Source organism: Ornithodoros turicata, chromosome 7, assembly GCF_037126465.1.
Source record: "Ornithodoros turicata isolate Travis chromosome 7, ASM3712646v1, whole genome shotgun sequence".
Lineage (NCBI taxonomy): Eukaryota > Metazoa > Arthropoda > Arachnida > Ixodida > Argasidae > Ornithodoros > Ornithodoros turicata.
In genome coordinates, this window is record NC_088207.1 from 48,210,358 (window position 1) to 48,236,590 (window position 26,233).

General features: G+C 45.3%; 1 protein-coding gene across 1 annotated transcript; it reads left to right on the top strand.

Moving 5' to 3' along the window:
* The first annotated feature begins 211 nt into the window (after window positions 1–211).
* LOC135401338 (transmembrane protein 151B-like) lies at window positions 212–25,292 on the top strand. Its single transcript, XM_064633687.1, has 7 exons — window positions 212–475; window positions 7,154–7,335; window positions 7,732–8,004; window positions 16,500–16,802; window positions 17,314–17,418; window positions 19,614–19,787; window positions 20,736–25,292. Exons 2-7 carry the CDS (start codon window positions 7,216–7,218, stop codon window positions 21,522–21,524), a joined length of 1,764 nt encoding a protein of 587 aa, XP_064489757.1. The 5' UTR covers window positions 212–475; window positions 7,154–7,215; the 3' UTR covers window positions 21,525–25,292.
* The last annotated feature ends 941 nt before the right edge of the window (window positions 25,293–26,233 follow it).

Genomic DNA, 26,233 nt, shown 5'->3' on the forward strand with positions numbered 1-26,233 from the left:
TATTTATCCTTTTTCCTCATTCTCAGCACCGTCCCCGTTAGTACATGGTTAACATGCTTCGAAATGGAAAGGGACGAAAGAAAGAAAACTTCTTTCGAGCACATTCGGGGTCTCTCACGTAACTTGAATGAAGTTTTTAAAGAAAGGTGGTGCATTGTACGAAGGGTGAATTTTGAACGTGAAAAACAGCAATTTGAAAACCGCGCGCCTACTTCATCACCTTGGCACGAGGCTAACAATAGACGGCGCCACTGTGGCGGAGCGTCGGGCCCTTGCAGGGAACGCCGCTTCCCAGGGACCACACAAACACTTCTTCCCGCTTTTATTTAGTGCCGCTTTGGGGCGACGTTATGGTTTTCTCCTGAGGAAGTCTGTGTGCCCTTCTTCATCCTGGCTGCTATGGATTCTCTCACGAACGAGGTCTCGGCTTCCTGCTCGGAAAGAAGAAGAGCGTGAAGGAATACACAATGACAAGGTAAAAAAAAAAGAAAAGCCGAGAGAGCGTCTCTCTCTCTGAGAGCGATGTGGAAAGCTTCCGAGCGCCAGCCTCTTAACGTATAGCATATTACTCGGAGAGTGGTGCGTTATAAGAGGTTGAAGTGAAACGTTTCGTCAGGTATTCCGCTCCGGTGTCACCCATTCGAAGAGTGTACTTTTTTCTTTTTTCCTTTACTGTGGTTAGATTTTCAAAATGGGGGTGTTGTTATTCAGCGTGAGAGCTCGAGATCATGTGCGGTGTAGTGTAAACGAAATGGTACGACATTTCATGTATGTAATGTGAATTCCAAGTCTCTGTTGTAGTGCTGCTGCTGGCAACAACGTCTCCGTATTGTGTGATTTGGGATGACTATCGATGAATGCGGTGTCGCTTTTTATGATGTGTGACGGTGGGCGCCAGTATCTGCCCTTTGCTTTTATCGTGGACAGTCTTTACCTCCGCTATTAGTGTAACAACTAGGGCAACGTGAGTTTTAAGAACTAGGTGACATACGCCTGATGTCGCTAGCGTCGTTCAGTAATCTCGTAAGGTGTGGCGATGTCCTCCCCTGTACTTAATTTCTTTCCTCTTTGTTGTGCTTTGAACGGGGAGAATCCCACGCTTCCCTCTTTTCGGGCTCTCAACTGTACATCAGGGGCTGATCTAGGATTTTTTTTGAGGGGGGGGGAGGTGTCGGGTGTGGACAAGTGCCAGGTGCATGCTGAGATTGATCCATTGAACCCTATGTTCAAGTCTGGAATTGGGGGGGGGGGGGTCAGGACATCCGGACCCCCCCCCCCCCTAAATCCGCCCCTGCTGTACATCTGAACGCAAATCAGTCCAACTGTAATTATGTCGAAAGTACAATTATGCAGAACAGTTCAAAGATATGGTTATTTCGTTTTAAGATCGGTTGTTAGAGGATGCCACGCTTAATTCCGCGGCTTACCTAGATCCCAACGTGAATTCGCTGAAATATTTACCGACTAAGATAACATGGAGATGTTAACGACAGTTACTTTAAACTACACAGTATATAACACTAGGTCCGCTTTTAATGAAGCATCTTCTCCATATACTTCGTTATGGGCAACTAGGACATCGTTATCAAATACGGATCTGGACATTCATGACTCATGAGGCTTTCAGGATCCTTAATGTTGCAATACTTAAGTCAAGTTCAGTTTCTTCTTAGCTATGTGACTGTGTATGAAACTATAGTAGACATTTTACAGAACGCATTCCATCGAATAACACAAAAGAAGTGAGAGCAATATATTAAAATTTCATATAAGCCATCAAATGTCTTCCTGATACCGACAGTACCTTCAGTAACCGACAATTGATAGCATTCGTGAAACCCCAATCTCCATATCACTTTTCTTTTCAACCCAATCCAACCCATACACTAGACATGTCTACATTCCAAGACCTTGGACTCAAAATTTGTCATATGCACCTTTAATAACTCCGACGCATACATTCCTCAAGCTCCAGCTAATTTGTTACGTTAATTAAATGCCGCCGTGTCCCACCTTGCGAAAATTAGGCCCAGAAATGACCGAGAAAGTTTGGAACGTGAAAGGCACTGCCGGCAACTGTAGGTTGCCGGCGTAGGCGGGCATCATTTAACACATTGGCGGCGAGGCACAATATTGGGGTGAGGCATGTACGTATGTGGAGGTATGAGAGGTCTAATGAAGCAGAATCCCTCCGGAAGAATCCTACCTTCTTGTAACATTCTGAGCTCTACTCTAACCGCAGCTGCTGACCAACGTTCACCAAGAGCTCATTACAGTGGTTTGCTTCTTGCATGTTATCCTATATGTACGTGATATGGAACGGATATTACACCAGCACAGGGAGGTGTCACGTAAGACGAAACGTTACAAGGTTTAAAATCGGAACATATGGTTACGAATATGTACATGAATAAAAAATACAGATAAATAGATAAAAATATCCGCAGCCGTTTAAAGAAGACCTTGACCGTGAAAAGAAAACTTCTAACAGCCTCAAACTTATAATGTACCGGTTAACTTTCAGGTTAACTGGCCCAGAAGAAGAACAGTCTCTGTTCGAAATATCGGCGGCTTCTGTCCTGAGGCAACTCCCTTCCTACATTCTACCGGTTCGCTGGATTTCTACCCATCTACGGTTAACTTTCTGTTCTTTCTAATCTACTTTCATGTAAACACGAGCTCCGAAATAACCCACTTCCATAGTCTATCAACAAAGCAAATCAAGCACGAAGGTTGTTTACTTTAGCCCGAGGGGCCAATGGTTATGTTTATTTTTATTTTTTTTCATTTATTATTATTATTTTTATTTTCAACGGAGAAGTGGACTCACATTGCCCTAGAGTTGTTTAAAGCATAATCCCCCTTTTTTTTTTCATTACTTTTTTTTTATGTACTGCCAATGATGAGAATTGTGCTCAGTAGATGAATAGTCTCTGTTCGAAATATCCCGACCTGAGGTTTTTGCTTCAATCTCTCTTTTACCGGATCTCTGGACCGTCCACTTTTCGGCCTTGACAATTTTTTTTTTTATCTCGTCAATGTGTATTGTCTTCCCAAGGATTACTCATAAGAGTGCAACTAACGGCCAAACTCCTCGCTGGACGCAGAAAGTCTTTGTATGCGCAAAGCTGACTGTTTATCTTACGTATATGCAGTGAAGACATTGTGGGATCTTCGTAGATAGCCAGGACTAGGACTGTAAAGCGTGCTTCACATAACGCCTGACGGTCGTGCGGGGAAGAGGCCTTTAAATGCGAAACTGCTCTCACCCATGTACCGTGACTTTTATCGGTGTTTCTTTTTTTTTTTTTTGTCTGTTCTTCATTTGTGCGTTCATCAAGTGATTCTGTACCACTGAAATGTTGGAGGGCTTTTACGGAAAGGTTTCCGTGTCGTCAGCGAGACGTAATTACGTAAATGTATATCCATATCCAACATCGGTCATCTGTTAATGAAACATTTATGAAGGCATTTTAGCGAAGGATAGACTAATTAAATTAAAGATAAAAAAAACATCGTACGCTACGATGACACTGTCTGAGTTGCTAATAAATAAATTAACAAAAGTCAGTCGGACAAGATTCGATATTCCCAGTAACCAACATTTCCGTACATTTCAGAATTACCGGGTTAATGCGGCTATATCTTTGACAGGTACAATCGGTCCGTCTTTCTCTCTGTCTCTGTCTCTGTCTCTCTAGCACACGATAGGGGAAAACCATTTTGGTGAAAGCGATTTCCAGCATGTGACGGTCGGATACGTGCTTAATTGCCACTTCATCGTCAAAATATAATCGTTGTTGTTGTATAGCAGGCCCTGTTTTCTAGAGTGCGCACGTCAATCTGTAACGAGACATCTTAACCTAACGACATGGTATTGACAAGGCAAGCTATTTGTTCTAACACTTTCGCTTCCCGCATATTCCCTATTACAGAAACCCTTCAGCAAACAAACGTGTTAATCCGCAAGGCACACCATAACAACGGTGACAACGTCCTGTTGTCTTTCCACACCGAAGTATCCCCGATCATGTGCCATATTTCGCGCTCTACTGGCTGAGGGGGCAAATCGATAAGACCACCTAATTGGATGTGTCTTCACCAGGAGAAACCACGCGCTGCTTCTTCGCCACTCGGTCAACACGCGGGGAGCTGATTGAACAGCATGCAGGGAAAAGCACGCATCGCCGAGAGAACCCGTCTTTAGCTTCGACGATCGCTACTCGGTTATTTTAGGAAGCGCAGTTATTAAGTCCACTACGCGCGGCCCCATGTAGCTGCCTCGGTTGGGGTATTTCTGGCGGGTGTTATGTGCCGCACATACGCAGGTGTAACGTGTTTGCGTGATCGATTTTTTGTCATCCCTACGTAACCTTACTCGACAGAGTACTGAGTCGCGTGCGCGTGTTTAGAATGTGTGAGGTTCTTGTGTCAAAGTCTGCAACGAAACACGATTCCTGTCTACGAAGTAACAGCGCGCGCTCGTTCGTGGAAGTGGTGAATGGTAACGATGTGAACGACAGTGTTTTCGTCGTGCTTAGTGCTTAACTGCGCATCTAAAAAGAAAACCTTATTAACTAATGTTCTTCATGTTCCGAGGCACATAGAAAGGACGAATACGTAGAAAGACTCAAAGCGCCTAAGAAATTCATTATCATCTCTGTTTGTCTCTGGACATCATCCTTTTGCGTTTTCATCATCTCATCATCGGATTGAACTTTCTGTAGTAAGTGTACTGGGGTAGCCAGTTTGACTTCGTCGAAACTCACATCCTCATTTTTTTCTTTATTCACATCACATCACATCACATCGCCTAAGAAATTAATGGTGAAAGATGGAAGTCACTGGGGGAGAAGGTTAGCCAGCTGTAGGACTCGAACCCACATCTTCTGGATTACCGATCCAGGGCTCTACTAATTGAGCAAAGCTAACACACCTGCACAGCGACTTCCAAGGGCGCGTCATCTGAAGGGACAAACCAACCACTCTCTCACTCATCCCCCTTTCACTCTTACATTTCTCTAACTCATACACACATTCAGAAGATGTGGGTTCGAATCCTACAGCTGGCTAACCTTTTCAGTGACTTTCATCATTAATGTTCTTCCTATGGGTAAGGTGGACTCATGACTCAGCCTTTGACATCCTTTCGAGGCCTTTCTTGTTTTTTTTTTTTTTTTTAATTTCGTGTTAGCGCCGCGAAGGAACTGTGACTATGGGCGACGTCTAGACGTGGACAGATGGAGAGAGGACAGCAGGAAGGAGTGGGGACAGGGAGGTTAGTATGCGTCCTGGGTCGACTTTAGGGGGAACTGTGCCGTCTGGAAAGTCACTCGTCTAGAAAGTCTTCGGAAAACCCAGGGAAAACCTCAGGGAGCACAGCCGGTGACAGGATTCGAACCCGTGTCACCTGTCACCCGTGGAAAGCGATCATCTTAACAACCATGCCACGGGAGCTGGTCCTTTCGAGGCCTCAACCGCTGCACACATGCCAGCAATGCTCCCCACGCTTTTCCTATGTAGTGACGACGGCAAAGAGGTGCTCCTAGCTGTTCTAACACATTCCCCATTCCCTATACGTTCTGAGCAAGAACAGGAAACGGAGGGCAAAAAAAAAAGCACGCGCACGAAGGAAAAAGATGTGCAATGCCGAAATGAAGTACGGAAAACTATTTTCTTTTTTTTTTTACTTGCTTCGTAATAGCTTCCCGCACGTGAAACGCAAAAATATCCCGCGAACATCAGCAGTATATATGATTCCCTTGTTCCAAATTTGCATTTACTCCGCCTACGAACTCTGGCGGCAGCGCCCAATCCGAAATCAAATTTACACGGCCGCGTCTTGAAAAGGAAGGCACAAAAGATGATGGCGAAGCGCGAAAAATAAAGAAACCCTACCGGCTGGCAACCTTCATTACCGGGCTAATTTTCCTGCTTGTGATAAGGCCGTATCTTGAGGAGAGACATGGAAGGCTGGGAATGGCTGAAAGTAGCAGGGGGTAATTTTCCTGTCCTCTCATTTGGCGGTCGCCAACATGTTAATGACCCGAACGCGGGCCGTCTCGGCGGGAAATTACCCGAAAGCTGCAGATAAGAGCATCATCGTCTGTTTCACTTTGCCCACAAACTAGAATCGATTGTACGCAGATGGCGATCAGTTCGCAGAACAGAGGCAATGTTTCAATAGGAATATACTCGTATATTGGAGTAATATATTCGAAAAGGGAGGACTTGGTATTCTGTGTGAAAGGAACTGCTGGTGCCTTACTTTTAGGAGGGTGCCGCTCCGACCCCGGATCGCAAATCGCCGCCGTATTCTTAAACGGTCCTCGACTGCACTCCAGTGAATGGAGGAAAGGAGGCTTAAAGGAAACACTTGGCGGCGGAAAGCGCGAAGGACTTCTTCTGCCCGCGGAACGTTCCGAATCGAGGGCAATATTGGAAGGTCTCAGGAATCGGTCAAAACCGGTCTCGAGGAGCGGCACGCGTGTAGGGTATAGTCGAGGATCGTTTACGAATACCCTCCCGAATGTGTCAGATAGCTTAGACGCATCTCTTATCAGTTCTATAACTGCGTACGTTTCAGCCTGAAACGTCGAGCTTCGGTTTTTTGTTATTCTCCGACTGCATTGACAAGTAGTGACGCTACCTGTTGGCCCTAAGGAGAGAGCATTGAGGCCAACCTCTCAAAGGAACAACAACAAAAACAAAGCAACAAGAAAAGATTTTTTCTCATTTCAAAAATTCGCAAGAATGCGCACGACGTACAGGTTGACGTAAGACCCGCTCAGCCTTTTCTCAGCCTTTTCCCGATCACTGCATCGCGTTTGCACATTCAGAGAGAAAGGCTTTCCACGGAAATGTGTGAAATTCTGAACAAGTGAGCACAAGAGAAAAAGAACACTCGCCCCCTTTTTATGTTAATGTCCCGCTTAGCAAATATAAGAGGTCACTTTCCCAGAATCCGAGTCTCCCGACTCTACTTCAAGCCACTGTGATAGAAAATCTTGACACACTCTGTATTTGCGCCCTGTAAAGGGTGCTCTGCCTCAAGAGTACTAATCTGTCGGCGAAGCCAACTTTACAAAACGTGCTTCGCCCCGTAACGATCAGCACCAATGTCTCTCTCTCTCTCTCCTTTTCTTTCTGAAAGGTGCTGCATTATTGTGAAGCCAGAGGACACTGGCAAGTCCAAGATGTTCAGATGGAATAGGGATGTGTGGCGCCCCAACCTCCGCGACTACTGGACGACGACATGAACACTCGTCCATGGCGTTAACCACAGGAGCCACCCGTCCGTGGAGTTGTGTCTTAACCGTTGTAGCGAGTGGAAAGGTAAGGCTATTTGAAACGGAAATTTTGTTATAGCTTGCATCACAGCACGAGTAATGTTAGTGACGGATCGCTAAAGTGGAACTGATAGCGATTAGAACGTGTCGGTTTCTTGAATGCTTACCTTCATGGCAGAGTACATCGGTTTACTTACGGTTCGTAGTACTTTCCGTACTTCGGTAGCTGGGTACTTTTGTTGCGCTTCATCATGCCGCTTTATGGTGAGCGATAATTTTCGATGCCGCTTTCTTATCTTCAGTCTGTGTTTCATGCTACGTTTCGAGAGCGCAGGTCTGCTCTATTATTGCTCCGTGAATTGATGTTGTACTTTGGTGTAATGGTGTTGTATGGACTCTTTGCGCATGGTTAAAGTATTCGCTGTCGGCAACATTACCGCAGGAGTATTCAGTGAGGTTTACAATGGCGATCCTGGGCAACGGCATGAACTCCTCCTCCCCGTATTGCTGGAGGGTACGACAGGCAACGCACAACGCTGCCTGGAGGAGCCGAGCGTCAAGGGACGCTGCCGAGCCCGTATGTCGACGAGACTCCGGCGCTGACTCGGCTTGTGGGAATGGCTTTCTGCCGGAGTACATGCATCCAGCCACGACGATTGGAGAAGACGGCTCCGAGGACGGAAACAGGGGATGGTCGGCAAATGAAGACGACGCGGTAAGAGGAACTTTGAATAATTTTGTAACGTCCTGAGTGCAGAGACCTGTCCTATGTTTCAAGACAAGACATAGACCACAAGCCAAGACATAGACATGCTACCTTGTCAACGCTCAACACGACAGTTCGATTAGCACTTCGAAATAACTTTTCGTTCCCCTTATGCGTCAACTAGAAGCTGTCGACAGCAGGCCGTTCAGTGCATTTCTTGGACCGTTTCGCAGTCCCGCCCGTCATGCTCTTCTAGCGCCTATGGCTTTTCTAACAGTCACACGTCTGCTGGACGAACCTTTGCTCTGCTACCTTCGCTTGCGTGTCATGCTAACTCATCAAATCATAGCAACCTCTATGTACTCGGGTAGCGTCACGCAGCCTAAGCGAAGAAACACGTCGTGATAACATCATTCATAATTAAATTGCTGCTGTTTTTCGTCGAGCTTTCTCCTGTGAAGCCAGCCAAGGACTTGCGCCCGGCTAATCGCCGAAAGCACTCTGGAGGACCACTGATAATGTCATATTCCCACGCCCTATTATTGTGTTCCAAATTGAGAAGTCACGACAGCGTTTATTGCAGTGCAGTGTATGCCATTGGATGCACACTCTGAGTTATTCGGCTGTACACCACCGTTTGTATTCTCTCTTCTCTCCAAACTTATCAAACATTCTCCTCTTGACTAAAATAACGAAAGGTCGCTTGTTATTGTGGCTAACCGACCCTTACCATCACTATACTGTACACATACGAGTATATCGCCTCACTGAGCAAGTACACCTACCTCCAGGGCTACTTTATGGTGTCCTTAACACGCCCTACTACTACGGATGGATAGAGACTTGTATACTGTATGTACGTCAAGCTTCCAGCACCGAGGTACTTTAGTTTTGGCTGTCGCAACTCCACGAATGATTTCGTGCTAGTTCACACTATTTCTTATCACGTGATTAGCTGTACGTGAGGCAATCTTTAAGACGAAGGAGAGGGTAGGCATGCATAGCAACAGCAGCGGAATGACTAGGGTGAGCTACAACGGTGAGCCAGTACCATAACCGTAGAAGGACGATAGAAGAATGACGGTGATGATGATGGTAATGCACGTGTCCTTTTCTCTCCCCCAATAATGTGAAGTAACGCCTCCAGCGGCCATTATCGTAACTAACATTTATCACGACTTTCCCGTAGAGCACTGCTGTACGTCCAGTAAAGTCTCTAGCAGTAAAGCCGTAGCTCTGGAGACGACGATGTCAGTGATGTTAACCACATGACATTGATTGGATTGGATTGGATAAGAAAGAAGAATATGGGGAGAGACACTGAACTTTGTACAAATCTCTTTAGTTTCTTCTCCTCATAAAGACGATATAAGGATCGACATACCTACCTTGGAGGATATCCTAAATACTGGCTCTCAGTCATTACACAGTGTACATTATTACTACGTATAACTCTCCAAGTGACGTAAAACGTTAAGATTCGCCTGTTAATTTTAAGATCGTACGACAGTTCCATATTGCACGTTAAATGGCCCATTATATATGCTTATAAATACGTAAATTTGAGCGCCGGAACGCGCAAGACACTTCATTTTTCCATCACGAACACGCACGTGAAGACGTTTAGTATCCAGACGTTCCTGCCACACGCGATACAGCCCCTCCCCCCCCATTTCGCTCGCAGTAGCAAAGCTGGAGGGCGCGAACACTCGTTTCTCCTTGGTGGTTATATAGTAATAGAAAGATACGATGATCATAAAATATGCACGTTTCAACTTTTTCTTTCGCCTTCGACGTAAGGAGAAATGATATGACAGCGAGGTTATCTTCGCCATCGGCGACCGCCAAGTATCAGTTTGGGCGAGGCGACCCATTGATTATGGATCCTCCCGGCAGTAGTATGACGTCGTCGCCTAAGCAGACAGGTTTCACCGGGAGACGACGAGCGTCTCGTCTTTATGACTATTTCAGTTACAGCTTTCCCGTCGATCGATAGGGCGAAATGCAAAGATTGTGCAAGGCTGGCTTGGCCTGTAGGAGGAGGCTTCAGGGCAATGCTGTTGTGTCACACGATGGGTAGCGCCTACGACCCTTTAACAGGAGGTTCACTTGCCCACAAACTCCTGCAAAGTTTAACAGATAGACGCCATGGGGAAAGGGGAAAGTTTGGAGAGGGGGGTAACGCTTGAATCAGCTTTCCGTTGCTGGCCACACAGAAGTGGGCATCATCACGACTATAGCAAAGGAAGAAAAAAAAGAGAAAACGAAGGAAGAGTGGAGATGCGTAGAGGGTGCGTGGTTTCGTCGGGGAGTGCAAAGGGTTGGAGGGGTTGTTGGACAAGACCCGCCTCCTGCAGAAAGAGAACAATGTTTCTTGCTTTAGCGGAACGCTTGGCATAAGAACTACCGGGGTAAAGGACGAGCGCTAGCGCGCCAGAGCTGGAGTGAGGCTTGAGAAGGTGGGTTTCGGTTGGAGAATTTAACCACTTGACGAATTGTCTGTCCAATCACAAAGACGCATTAAGGGAGTATTTGCAGACCGGCATGCCGGGTGCGCAGGAGAAGCTACGTGCGCCTCACCTTGAAATGTCGCCCCCTTATTTGCGAGATGGTCCAATGATGTCGCTTTACAGGCAATCGGGGGAAGAGGGAAAGCCTGGAGCTGCGAAGACAGCTGACCTACTCGCGTAGCGTATAGACTTAAATGTTTTCTTTGTTTTTTTTTTCTCGTGGTATAATAATAAATTAAAAATTATTTGTAAGTAATATTCCAAATCGAGCACGTCTCGAGCCACTGCATTAACTAAAGCACAGAAAAGCGCTTGCATCATACTATTGTTTGATTGGCACGTTCAATTGGCACGTGCGCGCTTCCCTAAAGGACCCGTGGGGTGTGTTGAAATAAATAAATTAACTGCTCATTATTTTCACGTATTGAATAAATTGTCTGTTGTGAAAGTTTCAAATGATTTGCTACGAGGCGTGGGGAAAGTTCGTTTCATTCGTATCAGCTCCACGCGTGTGATCTGTACATGAAGTCCCTTGTTGGTTCTGCAGGGATCTGAACGGATCCGCGGTGTTCCAAAATAAAATCAGTATAAAATCAGTAATCAGTAAACTGTAGTTTCGAGCATGACTAAGTAATGAGTGCGTGCTTTGTACCTCGTAATAGTACTTCGTCGTTGTACAAGTCTACAGGATAGTGAACGTGTTGCAAAATTTTAAGGGTGGTTTGTCTGTTGTATGGCAGTTTGAAGCTCGGGACTATAAGCAGGGAAAAGCACGATAATCTTGCTGCCTGATTTACAAGTGTCCTGTGGCACGTTCACAACATTTTGTGCAGAATCAACAGTCCCTGGTAGTATAATACGCAATTTGGTTTAATTGGGTTAGTTCAGCGCGGTCTCTTCAAAGGCTTCTGTGTGACCTTGAGTGAATTAGGACTCGAAGCAGGTTCTCAGTGTCGCTTTTGTGCGCCATAGCACTTTGTGGCCCAAGTAAATATTATCTGTAAAGGAAGACAGATTTTCTTGGTAGATCCCTTGTCGACTACTCGAGTATTGTCTAGTTATCGATGCCACGAAGGTTCTTATGGTCTCACAGTAGCTTATAGTTGATATTTTTTCAAGTTGCTTCGTTACAAGTAAATGGTTACTACTACTCAAGCTTATCAGTATGTGCTGCTTGGGGCTATCTGGCAACTTGATGTTCGACTACAACAGCTGTTACACACTCGGACAGGAAAAGTAGAGAGGTTGATATCCGGACAAGGACGACATTTTGACTTTGTACCCTCTCTTTCTTTGTGGGACGCTTCCATCCCGGATGTTTCCTCTACAACCAAAAGCAGACCCACGATCATATGAGGGTCGATGTTCACCTAAACCTGATCATAAAAATAGCACAAACAACTCTGTAGGGAAAAAACAAGTAACACCAGTCATTTTTGGGGAGTAGACGCATTTCCACAACCATTAGTCCCTTTCGGGAATTAATGTACGGAAGCATATGCGAAGTTTAGGGACTACTTTCAGTTCTATAGGGAGTAGATTTCAGGATCAGAAAACTTGGGGGAACTACACTCTTAGGATAGAACTTCACAAAACTTCGCGTTGATGGTCAACCATTGCACAGAATGATGTCGTCACGTGATTGGTGGAAAGCGCGGCGTGTGCGCCTTTCTATGACAATAGGGATACCTGCATAAGTGCCACAAAAATGTCTCACAAAATTCGGGATAATGGCTAGCCAGGAGCGTGCCACGCAGGGAAAGTTCTTCTTTAAGGGCGTAGAAAACTGTAATTGATCCCTAATTTACTTCCTCTTCCCCCTTTTAGAGCGCAGTACCAGCCTCACAATCATACGCACCCACCTCAACCACCAGACACCACCGTCCTCCCGCCGCAAGTATACAGGGAACCCCGAAAACCATAACAGCAGCAGCAGCAGCCCAGAACGAAGCCGATTCACAGACAAATCAAGATTTCTTTCTTCTTTTTTTTCTCTTCTTTTTTTTTTTTTTTTGCAGTGAAGGAGTTCAGACACGAAGAACTACGCGCTTCATCTCGAAATGGACGCAGCGACCGTGACTTGGCTAGAGCACACACAAAACGCTTCTTCACTGCTGATGCTTCCTTTGGTTTTGCAGCCGCCAGTTAGACGATTGGCAAATGGATCGATACATTATCTAGGAGGCGTCCTGCGTTTCTGCTCTCTCGTCTGCTGCTGTGTCTGTTTTATAGTCGCCTTCCGCCTCGCAGGACCCGATAGGGCTATCTTACCCTGTCCGTCGGGGATGTGTCCATGCCGAAAAGGAAGAAGAATACCCCGCGTATGCGCGCGGTGCCATTTGTTTAACGATGCCCTTCTAACAGGCATCAACGCTATCGTCGCGAAGCCCGTTTATTTCGCAGGACGTATATAGCGATATTCATACACATGAAGCGCGCGCGCGCTCGTGTGTGTGAAAAGACGGTATTGTCGGTGATAGTGGATCTCAGCGCGAACACCTGCCAGGGAACGTTTACGTGTTTGTTGAATTTTTTTATTTTTTTATTCTTCATTTCGCGTTCGTTCGTCGGCGTAAACGCGACAAGCGTAATTATGAGAGAGGATGCACGCGTCCGTATTGTCAGTCTACGTGTCTCGTTCTTTCCTCAGCACGAGTGTTTTAAAACTGTGTTTGTTTGGACACTATGTTGTTTTCGTTATGCCGTTGATTAGACGCCGCTCTGGTCTCGGAAGATTTTTCGAAAAAAAAACTAATTTTAGTTTTTTTTTTAGGGGATCAGATGTATTGGCACAACCATTATAGGCCCTTTCGGGACTAAATGCTGGACTAGAGACTGTTTGTAAACATAGGGAGTGAATTTGAGGGCCACGGGACACAAACGGGGAGTAACCGAGATCAGGATCGAGTTTACTCCTTTTTTTTTTCTTGTAATGTGATTCCAACAAATAAACAAAGCCACGCTACGCTATACGTTAACGTACCGTACCGCTTAGCGCTGCGTAAATGTTGGCCGTCCCTGTTGCAGCCTAACTCTACGCCCTTCTGTCCATTGTCTGCGTTCAAAATTTAAGGAGTCTGCTTCCCTATTTGGCTTGCCATATCCCCCGCTCTTTGTTTCCCCATTTAGGGAACATGCCTTCTGAGGATGGCGCCACTCGTTGGAACAAGAAACGTGCCCGATTCGCTACCCTGCCTACTTTCATAAATAGGAGAAGTGGATGCTGGGAAAGGTCGTCTACTTTAAAAATTCACGTCACCGATATGGTTAGGAGACGATGGCAAGATTGTGTAGCCTATTTCTTGTCTTTTAAGTTGTTCTTAAAATCTGCCGCTGTAGTTTAGTAGATGGGGAGGACCGACGTGCAGACCATGAACCAAAGAGGAAACCGGAACAAAATTGTGGAAAGGAGGAAAGAAAGAGTGGAGGGGAAGGAGAGGAGTCCGGTAATAAACACAATGCTTTCGTTTGAATTATATTGCTGCTCGCTCGGTATAGGTATCCTTATAACACAGCGGAACAATGGGATTTACGAAACTAATTAATGATATGTCCTTTCTCTCGTAATTGGCATGTATTTTCAGTTAAATTTAATCGATGTCTTCATTTTCTTTTTATGTGCGTCTGCCCTGTGGTAATACATGATATTTTGTTATTAATTTTGTATTTCGCACAAAAGAATTAAATTTAACTCAATAAATACAGGGGTTGAGAAATGACAGAAGCCCAACGACCAGGCCAAATGACTCCGCTTTTATGTCGGCGTTCGCGTAAAGTTTCGACTACCACATTTAAATTAAGTATTGCCACATGAAAACGCTACATTCATAATAATGAGCAACCGTACAGCATGCTGCTTTAAGCACGCCACAATGCGTAAGATGCAGGCACGTGGAAAAAAAACGATCGTTACTTTCGTATCTGAGAACTAGCGTAAACACCACAAAACATATCTCTTCTTTCCCGCAACAACTTACGCCGCTATCTTTCGCATCTACAAAACAAGAGCGATAAATAAATAGAGGCACTTGCCAAAGCTGCCTGCCTGCACCAGCAGTAGCCCATTAGACAGTCCAGAAGAACACACCGGAACTTGCACTAAAGTAAAACGAACGTAGTAAAATATGGCAGGAACGCTATAAATCATCTCGTCGCTATACCACTTCTTTCGTGTCGTTGTTTGGATTTTGTTTCATATTGGAGCTCGGTGAAGAAAAAAAAAAGAAGCAGAGATACGAAAAAATTGACATCTATTAAAAGCTCCCTGTGAGACCAGATGGACGATGGTACATGTGCAGCTATCTCAGGAAGCCAGCGATGCGGCACATATCTGCAGCGATCGGACGAGTACACGATATAGGGAGAAGCAAGTGTTTGATATTTATTGCTGCGCTTGCATTTATGTGGTCCTGTGTACATTCGCAGAAACCTGCACGATGTGCAGAACGAATAAAATGGCGATACGTAAAAGTTTCCGACCGCGTGTATCTGTGAAAGCTCAAAGTTACAACCTCAAAATGTGTTGACACAATGAGCGCCGGCAATGACATCTCATTTTCCGTCACTATTCTAACCCACAATGTGTAACTTATATGTAGGGAGTGACTTTTTCGGGTTAAACCCGATTCTGCCCGGTTATCCCCCCCTCCCCCCCGAACTGACCTCCGAACAATTCGGGTTAAACCCGATTTCTTCCCGAATTCCAGTCACTATGAAATCCTCAAGTGACGTTTCCACTGAAGACGAACAAAGGTCGCCACGTGTAACACATGTAAGGATGGGTCAGTTACTTTCCAAGCATTACACCCAGGTGTGTCAACACTCTCTATGCCTTCGGGGATTACCGCTGGAAGGTCACGATCTCGGAAAAAACAACAACAAAAGAACAAAAAAGAGAGATTAGGAAAGGACTTAATAGACAAGAGGAGAAACAAAAACACCCGATAACACCCGAAGGCACAATTATCGCCCGATTTTTACCTTCCGAATCTGAGAAAGGATTTAACCCGAAAAAGTCACTCCCTACTTAAGACGCTTTTGTATGAAGACAAACGGTTAACACCAGCGTCATCCCTGTGTTGCTCGGGCATTGTTGGACCATCCGTATCTTACGTGCCAGTGTCGAAGCGGGTCTGAAAGTGGCATTGTGCCACTAGATTAGATTAGATTAGATTAGAAGTAGTAAAAAAAATGGAAACGTAGGTCGCACTTTTTTTAAGTTCCGTGTTAGCACCGCGAAGCAACTGTGGCTTAGGGCGGCGTACAGACGTGGACAGATGGAGAGAGGAGACAGCAGGAAACAGTGGGGGACAGGGGAGTTAGTATGCGTCCTGGGCCGACTTCAGGGGGGACTGTGCCGACATTCGTCTGGAAAGTCTTCGGAAAACCCAGGGAAAACCTCAGATAGCACAGCCGGTGACAGGATTCGAACTCGTGTCTCCTCCCAGTCTCGGCGTGGAAAGTGATCATCCTAACCACTATGCTCCGGGAGCTGGTGTAGGTCGCACTGGTGCGACCAGCTGTTCCGTGGCGCTTGATGTGTGAAGGCATTGAGTGATTAAAAGATTACTTCAGCACTTATGTCCTTGAGGCAAGTCGCCAGGGCACACAGCGCAGGTTGTTGACGCTGCTTTGGCCAACTATCCAGTACCTTCTCCACACTAAAAGGTCGGCTGTCAGGTTTAGCAAGGGCGTTCTTCAGTGTCGCCACTGTCAAGTGGCTCTTTTACTGCTTTTAGGCAATTCCCGACAATGTAAGTCGACTCCATTTTTTAGCGACGAAAACTTTTCGACGAGACTTTTTCTGTTAATGTAAATCGAATTCGAAATGCACCTAATAACATTGACTGATTGATGAAACACATTACCGAGCAAAGATATACGACTATAATTTACGAGCCACGACACAACATCACCTCCCTTGCCCAAATTTGGACTAATAATAATCAATAGGGAGTAGTCCTATCTGAACTGTCGACCATGTTCCTATTCCAGGGTCAGATCCAGGAGCCAAAAAAGCAGAGTTTCCTCCAGAGTTTACGACGTAACCTCCACGCCAAGTGCCTGGCGCTCACGGCACTGATGGGTGGATGCCTCGCTGCCGTTGCCTGGTGTCGTCTGTCCCAGGTGAAGCGTTACGTCATCAATTATCATAGCATCCCGATGCGCAGTGAGACCCGTGTGAGCCCCTGCGACGATGGGTACATGTACGTGCCCATCGCCCTTCTCTTCATGCTCTACTTGGTGTACTTAGTAGAGTGTTGGCACTGCAGCACGCGACTGCAGCTTGTCTACAAAGTAAGTTGGACTATGTTTCTATATATCTTGCACTGTATATAGGATCTAAAAAGAGGGCTTGCGCATGCGAATTTCTTTCTGATGTACCCGTTTGTTACGTTAGCGTTAAAAAAATCGCTCGACTTAGTACATCTTAACGGCTTAAAATGCAAGTTGCTGTAACATCTGCGGTCCAAAAGCGTAACTAATCGCAAAAGTGAATGCATGATTGCAGGAATACATGAATAAGGGAGTGCGAATAGGATAACTGAACACGTGCAGAGCACTCAGTGCAGAAGCTCACCTCCCCATTTTTTCTGCTATCCGTCGTCATCATCATCATCATCCCCCCCCCTCATGTCTCTGGGGTTACTTGCATGAAGAAAATTCTCAAGCGATCACGATTATGGGCTTATTTTGGGGTACAGATGTTCGTAATTGTCTCTCTTACTCTCCTTCTCTCTTATACTCTTTCTGCTCTAAGTACCTGTTCACTTCTTCTCCCTTTTTTTTTTTTTTTTTGTGCGTGCAGGTGGATTCGAGTGCAGTTTACGATCACATCGAGCAAATGAGAGAAGCTCAGCCTATCATTTGGTGGAAAGCAGTATGCTACCACTACGTCCGACGGTCACGGCAGGTCAGTCTCGCGATGCAGTACCTTCCTTTACACTGAGTGCCGCTTGGGTTGATGAAAAATTGCGCAGTGTTGTAGTTCTTGCAATCATTCAGAGACTCGTATTATTGACGATGTTGCTAATTTGAAGTGGGCACAAACATCGCCCTGACGTCGACCGGTGGAAGCACGCGCAAGCTCCCGGATTGAATCATCGAAGCTGCGTGCTCGTTATATAACCCTTTCCCTTCGCTATCCTTGCAAAACTTTGTCTTTGTCTTTTTCTAACTGGCTTCGTGCAACGGTTCGTGCACTCGTGTAATTTACTATGCAACGTGTTGACAAACGACCGTTCAACCTCGCGAAGATTCTCGGACCGTGGGTCTAACGCTACCCACTGGATGCAAGGCCTTCGTTTTCTTGCGGAGTCCTTGCGCTCCACCGGTCTGGCAAGACGGATCTCTGAAAGTGCTGCCCTCATCATCATCATCCTCTCATCCGTTCCCAATGAGCAATAGAGGAGTGTACCGCCACAGCGGCGGTGAATCGCTCATCTCATCATCATCCAATGTATGTGTGTGTGTGTGTTCGCCGAAAATTCGTTGTGACTAGACTCCGAAACGTGTTAGTTAGAGTTAGAAAAGAAAAGTATGGAAATTGTGGCTCCTACAAAACACTGGAATCGGCTACTTCAAAACCTTGAAAATGAAAATTAGGACGTCTATGATAAGTTAGAGGCTCTGCAATTTCCACAAGGAATGTCATTAAAGCAGCTGTCGCGCGATTGTCTAAGATCCCTCGGCCATTCTCCGAGGAGCTTCACTACGTCTAGAGGACGGTGGTCCAGTCTTTCCAAGGCGGCCCTGAGGAAACGTGTTGTTCAAGGAGCACGAAAGCAGTTCGCGTTTACTCGGTGCAAATATGACAGCAGGAATGAAAAACCGTCTCCTGAACAAAAACGAACTAAACTAAAAATGTGTCCGTTACCTTCAAACGCTCAAACGAACGTAAACTCCAAAAATCACCTCCGCAGAATGGAACAATATCACGTAATTTTGGATTCAATTCTACGTCCGTCAGGATGTAGTTCCTCCCCATCGGGCGCACCTTCAGCTCTGGGCCAGACACAGATGTATGACTCCAAACGCTCGAACAGGAGAAAATAGGAACCTGAAAAAAATCGATAACGATGTCATTAACACAAACGATTCGCACAATGTAGTCCGACAGCGGCGCTTCTTTGTCTTCTTTTCCCTTTTCATTCGCCCCTTATTTCTTTCGCGTTTCTTTTGCGTTTTGGAATCGTTCTGGCAATGTGAAAGCTCGACGTGTATTCCTGTTTCTTTCTTTTTCAATGACCTTTTGTAGCTTTCAAATCTTTCCAAAGCACCAAGTGCAAATGGCGTGATATGGAGAGACCGTGCAGTGAACTGGGGTACTTTGACGTCTTCTTCGGGTCATGTCAGTGTGTAATACATTAAAATTTTTTTTGCTGGGATGAATATGCAAAGCAATGTTCAATAACTGTGCGTGCAGTGTAAAGCAAGACGCAGATTTCATTTTATCGTAACAAAAAGGAGACGGAAGCGTAGTTTGTTTCGAGTTGACTTCAATTCATCAAAGCTAAATAACGAGAGATATGTGTATCTCCTTTTCTAGAAAGCTTGAAGCTTGTAGCTCCCGAGTACTGATATGTTAACTGGTTAACCGATATGTAAACACCGATATATTGACAGACTTATAAACGTAATCCTTAACATGATGACACGAGTTTCAAATATGAAAGCATTTATATTAAAGTTGATCCTCAATAAAGTTGCGCCGGCTTCACTTACATGCTTGGTGTGTGTGTCGCGTTCGCCTTCGTTTTTTTCGTTTGCGTATAGAAACACAAGAGTAGCGTTTGTTAATGAAGAAAGATGGAAATCACTGAAAAGGTTAGCCAGCTGTAGGAGTCCTACAGCTGTCTTGCCTTTTCAGTGATAACCATCTTTCCTCATTAATTTCTTAGGCACTTTAGGCTTTGTGTGTATTTGACCTTTCTATGTGTTCCAGCCTCAGAACATCGATTGTCTCATGTTTAGCATTTGTTGTTATGCCTTACCATAGGGATAGGATGCCGTCTCAGCGGCGAAACATCCCACCACATCATCATTACTTATTTGTTGTTGTTGTTGTTGTTGTTATGCCTTGCCACTGACGTAACGCCTTTTCTACAGGTAACGAGGTACAGGAACGGCGACACCTACACATCAACCCAGGTATACTACGAGCGCATCAACACGCACGCTGCTGGGTCTTGTTTCGTGTATAACCAGTGTGGCGTCCGTGACATTTCCAAGAAGCTCGTTGGCCTGGAAACCCATCCCACTACTAAAATTCGATTCAGCAAGGTAAGATCCCTCGTAGCCCTACTCCAGGGGCTGGGATAGAGCTGACCGGACGAAAGGACAACGTTGAACTATAACACCGCACGTAACCAAACTTCAAGAGAGCCTCGTAAGTCTCGTGTTGCGATTAGGAGAGATAGGCGCAATAAATCCAGACGCACATAAATGCACATAGCACACGTTAAGATGACGTGTTGTATTCAAGGAGGAGCACTCGGCGTCTTTCAGAGGGTAAATGACGTTGGTTCAATTAAATGAACCAACAATTTATTGTATCTGGAGTCCAATAAGGGCCTGTCACTTGGGGTATACTTCCCCGTAGTGCACCAAACTTAACGCAGACCTTGTGACCAAACCTGGGGGCTTAATCGCTTCATCGTCGTTACGGTCGTTACAAGCTAACGAGTGACGGGAAATTCAAAAAGGCGGGAGGGAAATTTAAAAAGGTGGGCACGTGATAAAACACGTGCACGCCGCTCTTCGCGCGATACGTGAAGGCCGTGGTACACGTCACGCGCAATATGTCACGTGCCCACCTTTTTGAATTTCCCGCCATTCGTTAGCTTGTAACGACCGTAACGACGATGAAGCGATTAATCCCCCAGGTCAAGGCTGGTTCACATCATGCAACATTTCATAACTGAGGAGAACATATACGGAACAATAGCACTAGCTTCGGGGCCACATAGGAATTTACAGCATGCCTGCGTTGTCTTCTTAAACGAGCCCCGAGAAATTCAACTGTAGTGCACAAATTATTGAAGAAAACTATAATCGGGCATTCGGAAGTGTTTACTTTGCTTGTCTCCATGAAGGGGTTGACGTTTACTGCTAGTCCTGATTCTACGCAGGTTACGTCTTTGTTTTTGTTTTTTTTTTGTTATTTTTTTGTTTTGCCAGCACCACCGCTTGTAAAAGAGCACAGTTCAACTGGATTTCTTACGTTTTCAGGGCTTTGCCTTCGCAAACCTCGAAGCCGCCCAGGAATTTGAAGAGCAACGAGCACGCTTCTTCCGCGAGAACGAACGTCTCGATGACTACATGGAGATGCGTGAAGGCCTCGACCTGGTCGGCGCCAACTTCCAGGAATACATGGTGGCGTTTGCCGACCGCCTACCTTGGTACGTGTCCCACCCAGTCTTCTGGCTCTTCTCCGCTCTACTTCTTTCGTGGCCCTTGAGAATACTCGTTGAATTTAAGACGGCTTACGTGCACTACCAAGTGACAAAACTGTTCGGCACCAACATGAGCGCAGCGAGCGACGCCGTGTCCCCAACCACTGTCGGGAGGCTCTCCAGAGGAAGCACAGTGGACAGTGCGGAACTCGAACAGTCCATAACGGACAATTTTACTCTGGCGCCAAGCTACTCGGAAGCTGTCCTTATGGACGCTAGCAGAAGGACTGACCCCAACGGAAACATTCCAATCTGCATCGCTGTGGACGGCCGCCACAGGCGGTCATGGACTGGACCGTCAGCGTCGTCTGCTCCACATGTGCTTTATTACGTCCCGCCTCTGTCGCCAGATGACGCGCCGGTCGTTAGTCGCCATTCCATGTGGAGGTCTGTGGACGAGTGCAATGGACCGCCAAGTTATGACGAAGTTGTTCTTCCACCGTCGAGTAACGCCAACGTTAGTGCGGTACCAATGCCGCTAAGATTGTTTCTGCGCCGGTCGATGACGGACCGAGATTTGTCCAGATTTCTGCCAGGAAATCGTGCACGAGAGACGCCGTTATGACCACTAACGGATAAAGATATGGGTTCCTGTATGGGTTCCAGATATGGGTTTGCCAGATATGGGTTCCATATAAAGATATTGGTTCCAGTATGGGTTCCTATTCCAGATATGGGTTCCAGATATGGGTTCGCCAGATGTGGGTTCCATATAAAGATATGGGTTCCAGTATGGGTCCCTGTTCCTGAGGTGAATCTTGAGGTGAAAGATAAAATAGCTTAGACGCAGGCAATTTGGTGGATAAACTCCGCGATGGGGAAAGCCCGCGCTAGCGTTGTCCATCCTCTCAAGCTCAGGCTTTCCCCATCCTGACGTGGAACCATGCTTTTGCTCTGTAGCGCAACAAATATATGGCTATAGCTTTAGCATTCGCGGCTTGATTTCCCAACATGCAGGGTTCTCAAAGCCACCAACATATGGTACCACAATGCATACCACGACGTTTCATTCGCATTGCTGCATCGAAACAGTATAAAAGAAACCCGCATCCTAAGGCATGTATATTCACACTGCAATCCTCTTTGATCGTATCTACGCGCCTTGAAACACCGAGCCAGTCACAGCAATATTATACGTACTCATTGAATCGTGCAGTCGCCAGAGGTTTTGGCGAGTCCATGCTACATCCCCTGCGCACTTTCTTGTGTATAGGCAGTGCCTGTCTGCGTCGACTTCAGCTTTTCCTCGCGAATGGAGCATGCCCCAATTAACATGTGCCTACATAACGCTTCGATAATGAATGTCCTGGTACGGCTTATCGCGTAACGCAAATCATCCATGAGCCATTTTAGTTACCCGTGCTTCGTTATGACTGCGCTGCATTCATAAGACTTAGAAATAGAGCGATGTGCCCGACGAGTCTAATGTATCGGCGCTGAATTGGAGGCATCTTACATGACATCCTGGAGACTCTGAAGAAATGGTAGGGGGTCTGCGACGATTCAAAATTTCGAACTTGAATCGAGTATTACTCTTAGGCGTGTTTGATCCTATTTGAACGAGTCGGCATTTGCTGTTATGGGAAAATTTATTATGAACGTAATACACAAGCACAAGCATTTGCTGGCTTTAAGTATGTGAGTTGCTTTATTTCTGCACAAAGCCAGTCCTTTCTTTCCTCTTCTTGTCTTATTGATTTCGTAACAGTCCGCATGATTCTGCAGTACATATAGTAATAGTTCACGCTTAGAAATTGCATATTTATTTTGTGACGCGGAAACAATCAGGTATGTGTGCAGTAAGTTGACCGACTATTATCACGCCGTTGCATTTTGTCGTTTTGGCGGAAGTTATTTATTTATTTTACAACTTCCAAGAATTTTATACTTTGTTCTCTTTGAAAGTCGATTTGGGAATGTGTTCTAGGATTTCACTATTCTCATACTCCTATTTGTTTGCGGAAGGGGACATCCTGCGAGCCTCTTAATAGGTTTATCAGGGTGTCGTGGGGCCAATTTTAGCAGGACTCAAAGCGTCTTAGCACATTGCACGCTGTAGCACCGAAAGATGTTCGCTTGGAGTCTTGTTTTTCTAGAACACCATAAATTTCGATTTTGGCAAACGCGACGTATATTCAAACCATGATCGAAAACCCTTCATCTCAGTTGAAACCGCACGTATTACAAAGTACAGCGTAGAAGCAAAGGCAGATCGCTCTGCAGTATTGCTTGCAGTACTGCCCCTGTACAATTTTTTCGTATAAACAATAACGTTAAAATGTGACAAGCACTACATGGCGACATGCTTATTAAGTTCTAAGCACAGAGGGAGTTCCACGTAGAGGCGATCTCCAACTTCATATGAGAAACTCTGTGCTAAAAGTAAAGAATTAGACGAAAAAATTGTAAGAAATACGGGAAATTGTAAACACGCAAATTCAAAAGCAGGAGAATTCATTTCTGTCGCAAGGCGTCCTTGATGCTTAAGGTGCTATTCACTTTTCCTTTTTCTTTTTTTACAACACAAGAGTCTTGTGGTGAAAGCGTCAAAACGAACGAAAAAGTCACTGGCATTCCGAGGAATGAACCGAGTGCATTAAAAGGGGTACTGAAGTGGAAAAATGTGTTCTTGCAGAATGAAAACGGTGTTACCTTGACATCCATACAAATGGAAAGGGACTTATCCGTTGACACATTTCATTTATGAGAGTTTGAGAGTCATTTTGCACCGTAGTGCCCCTTTAACAAACCTTTATTTTGCATAGAATGGGAAGAAGCCTGAAAAAAAAAAAAAAGAAAACAGCTTCGTTACTTTCACTGAACCTTTCACATCTTTCCAAACTTCCAAACATCAAAGTATTTGATGCCCCGGTTCAAGAATATATATACTCTCCAATGGAGATACATAAATACACAGCCTGTGGTTCACGTCTCCTATGTGTATCTGTGAGAAGCCCGGTTTCATAGGTCCGGGTGAAAATAATACAGTGTTGAAATAATTCCCCAATGTGAGTGCCTCCGATGTGATCGATATAGGATTGAAACACGCGCCAAATTATCGACTTGCCCGTTTATCTGAACCAGGTTAAACGCTCCGTCGTTGTTTTTTACTTTTCTTTTTTTTTGACAGCATCGACATTAACTTCCATTGGTTGCAGCATATTACAAGAGAAATTTTGCATTCAATGTTCCAGGAAAGTAGCGAAGGATCTCTCAAAAATCAAGAAAAAAATGGTTGACTAATATGCCTTTCTGCTAATTCGGTTTAGTAGAGGGCTATACAGGAAGGGTGCTAAATCGAATTCGGTTTAATAGAAGGATAAGGCAGCATGCAAACCTTTGTTTAAGCAATGGTTTGTATGCTGTGTTCGTTCCAAAATCTTGGTACATTCAAAGACAAAACGTGTAAACTGTAGAGCAATTACACCTTATATAGTCTCCTGGATTGTAATTACTCCGCATGTTATTTCCCTAACCGTGAAATTTACTTCCTAGCGCTGCAAATAGTCCCTAAACGTCGCTCGCGCACTTCTGTGTATTTAGTCGTGCTTGAAGTCACCCATTGGAGAAAACTGAAACAGGTCACACAACCAAGGGCACTATTACAACCACATTGTTGGTGCAATGTGACATACAGGAGTGCTGGCATGTATGAGCAGCATATATGGTGCAGTGTTGCACGCAAGTAGTTCAGTGCGTTCACAGATGACTCTCCTAGTTGAGGACAACCCAATCGGTAAGAGACATATTTGGCAAGTTGGTTGATTGATTGACTGGCAAAAGAAAAAAAGTTATTTTGCCTATGTCCCACTGTTTGAACAGTAGACCGAGGATATTCCGGGCCGTTTTTTGAGGCACGGATTTCAAAGAAAATTTGTGAGTCTGTGAGTGTGAAAAATGGTTATTTCATAAAGTCATTTTGACACTGTGTTATTTTGGGATCACAGCCGGGAGAACTACCACCGTCCACCTTATATCCTACACTACAAAAACAGTGTGCCAAAAGATGTCCTCACCAAGTCCAATCTCTTTTTTTTTTCTTTTCTTTTTTTTCCACACGTTGTCCGCGATAGTAGATATAAACACCGACACTTTCACTTCGTCAGAAAATGGTCAGTTGGCTTAAATGCGGTTCTGCGAGAACTTGCACGTTAACTGGTAGGGGTTCATCTAAGACCCGACATTTCACCCTTTCCTTTTTTTTTTTATCAGCATTAAACATATCCCCCCTCTCCCCAACATTTCCCCGTTCGGTTCGCTGGAGCACTCTTGTTTTCTTAGAAAGCACGAAGAAGCTTGCTGTATACTTGACCAATAAATGATGCATTTTTCATTCTACTGAAGTCATTCTTACTCTGAGCCCACAGATTTTTCTGTACGGTACCTAAGTTTCTGTACGGTACCTCTACGGTACCTGAACAGTAGTGCAGTGCATACCGTATGATGCTGCAAGACGTAGAGATAAAAGAGCATGCTTTCATCGTAAGTGCCAAAGGACGTGATAAGGTTATTACTCTGGACCGTCCCGGACGGTAAGTTAGATTCGGCTTATCTTTATCTCTTTCATCCTTCCTTTTATTTTCCAATGTGTTCTTCTCACATGTGTCTGCGTCACATTCCATGTTGTCATCATTTTTTCATCATTTATTGTTGTTGTTGTGTCTCGCCCACCCCATCACCATCCAATGTATGTGTGTGTGTGTGTAGTTGTGTCTGCGTCCACCAACATACACACGCTTTTGTCATGACAGTTTGCTAAATATCTTCCCCTGCGTCACCAGGCTATAACCAGGCCGAGGACACACGGTGTCCGATGGAACCTCTGGTACCTCTTCATAGATGGCGCCCCACTACCAGCATTCGTGATTGTACTGTTTTACTGGTTTCCTTTATTAGTTCTTGTTTTTCTTTTCTTCTCGTTCCATGCTTCAGAACTGGATTTTCGTATTCCCGTATCCAGAACAGGTGGCGCAAGTTTCGCAGGCCTGTCGATGGGACCGCGTGCTGCGGTCGCTGGGTATGGACAGCGCGGAAACCACGGAAACCTTCCTTGTAAATGCCCACGTGACTTCCGTTCCTCACATAGCCAACATGCAGATCTGCTTCTTTTGTGGCGCGTTTCTATAGAACAATGTCTGTTGCCACCACAGGTGGCCCTGTTGCTGTGGATGCGGTGTACATAGCGAAGTTTGGCATGAACTGTTAAGGCAGCAGACGTCGATGTCGGAAATGGAAAAGTTCGAAGTCGCTGGACCTTCAGCACCATAATGAATA

Excerpts from the sequence above, each read along its gene's own strand:
- LOC135401338 (XM_064633687.1), top strand. The coding sequence starts at position 7,216 with ATGTGTGGCGCCCCAACCTCCGCGACTACTGGACGACGACATGAACAC. Across the intron at positions 8,005-16,499 it reads CGGCAAATGAAGACGACGCG|GGTCAGATCCAGGAGCCAAA; the intron begins GTAAGAGGAACT and ends TTCCTATTCCAG. Across the intron at positions 19,788-20,735 it reads CTAAAATTCGATTCAGCAAG|GGCTTTGCCTTCGCAAACCT; the intron begins GTAAGATCCCTC and ends TTACGTTTTCAG.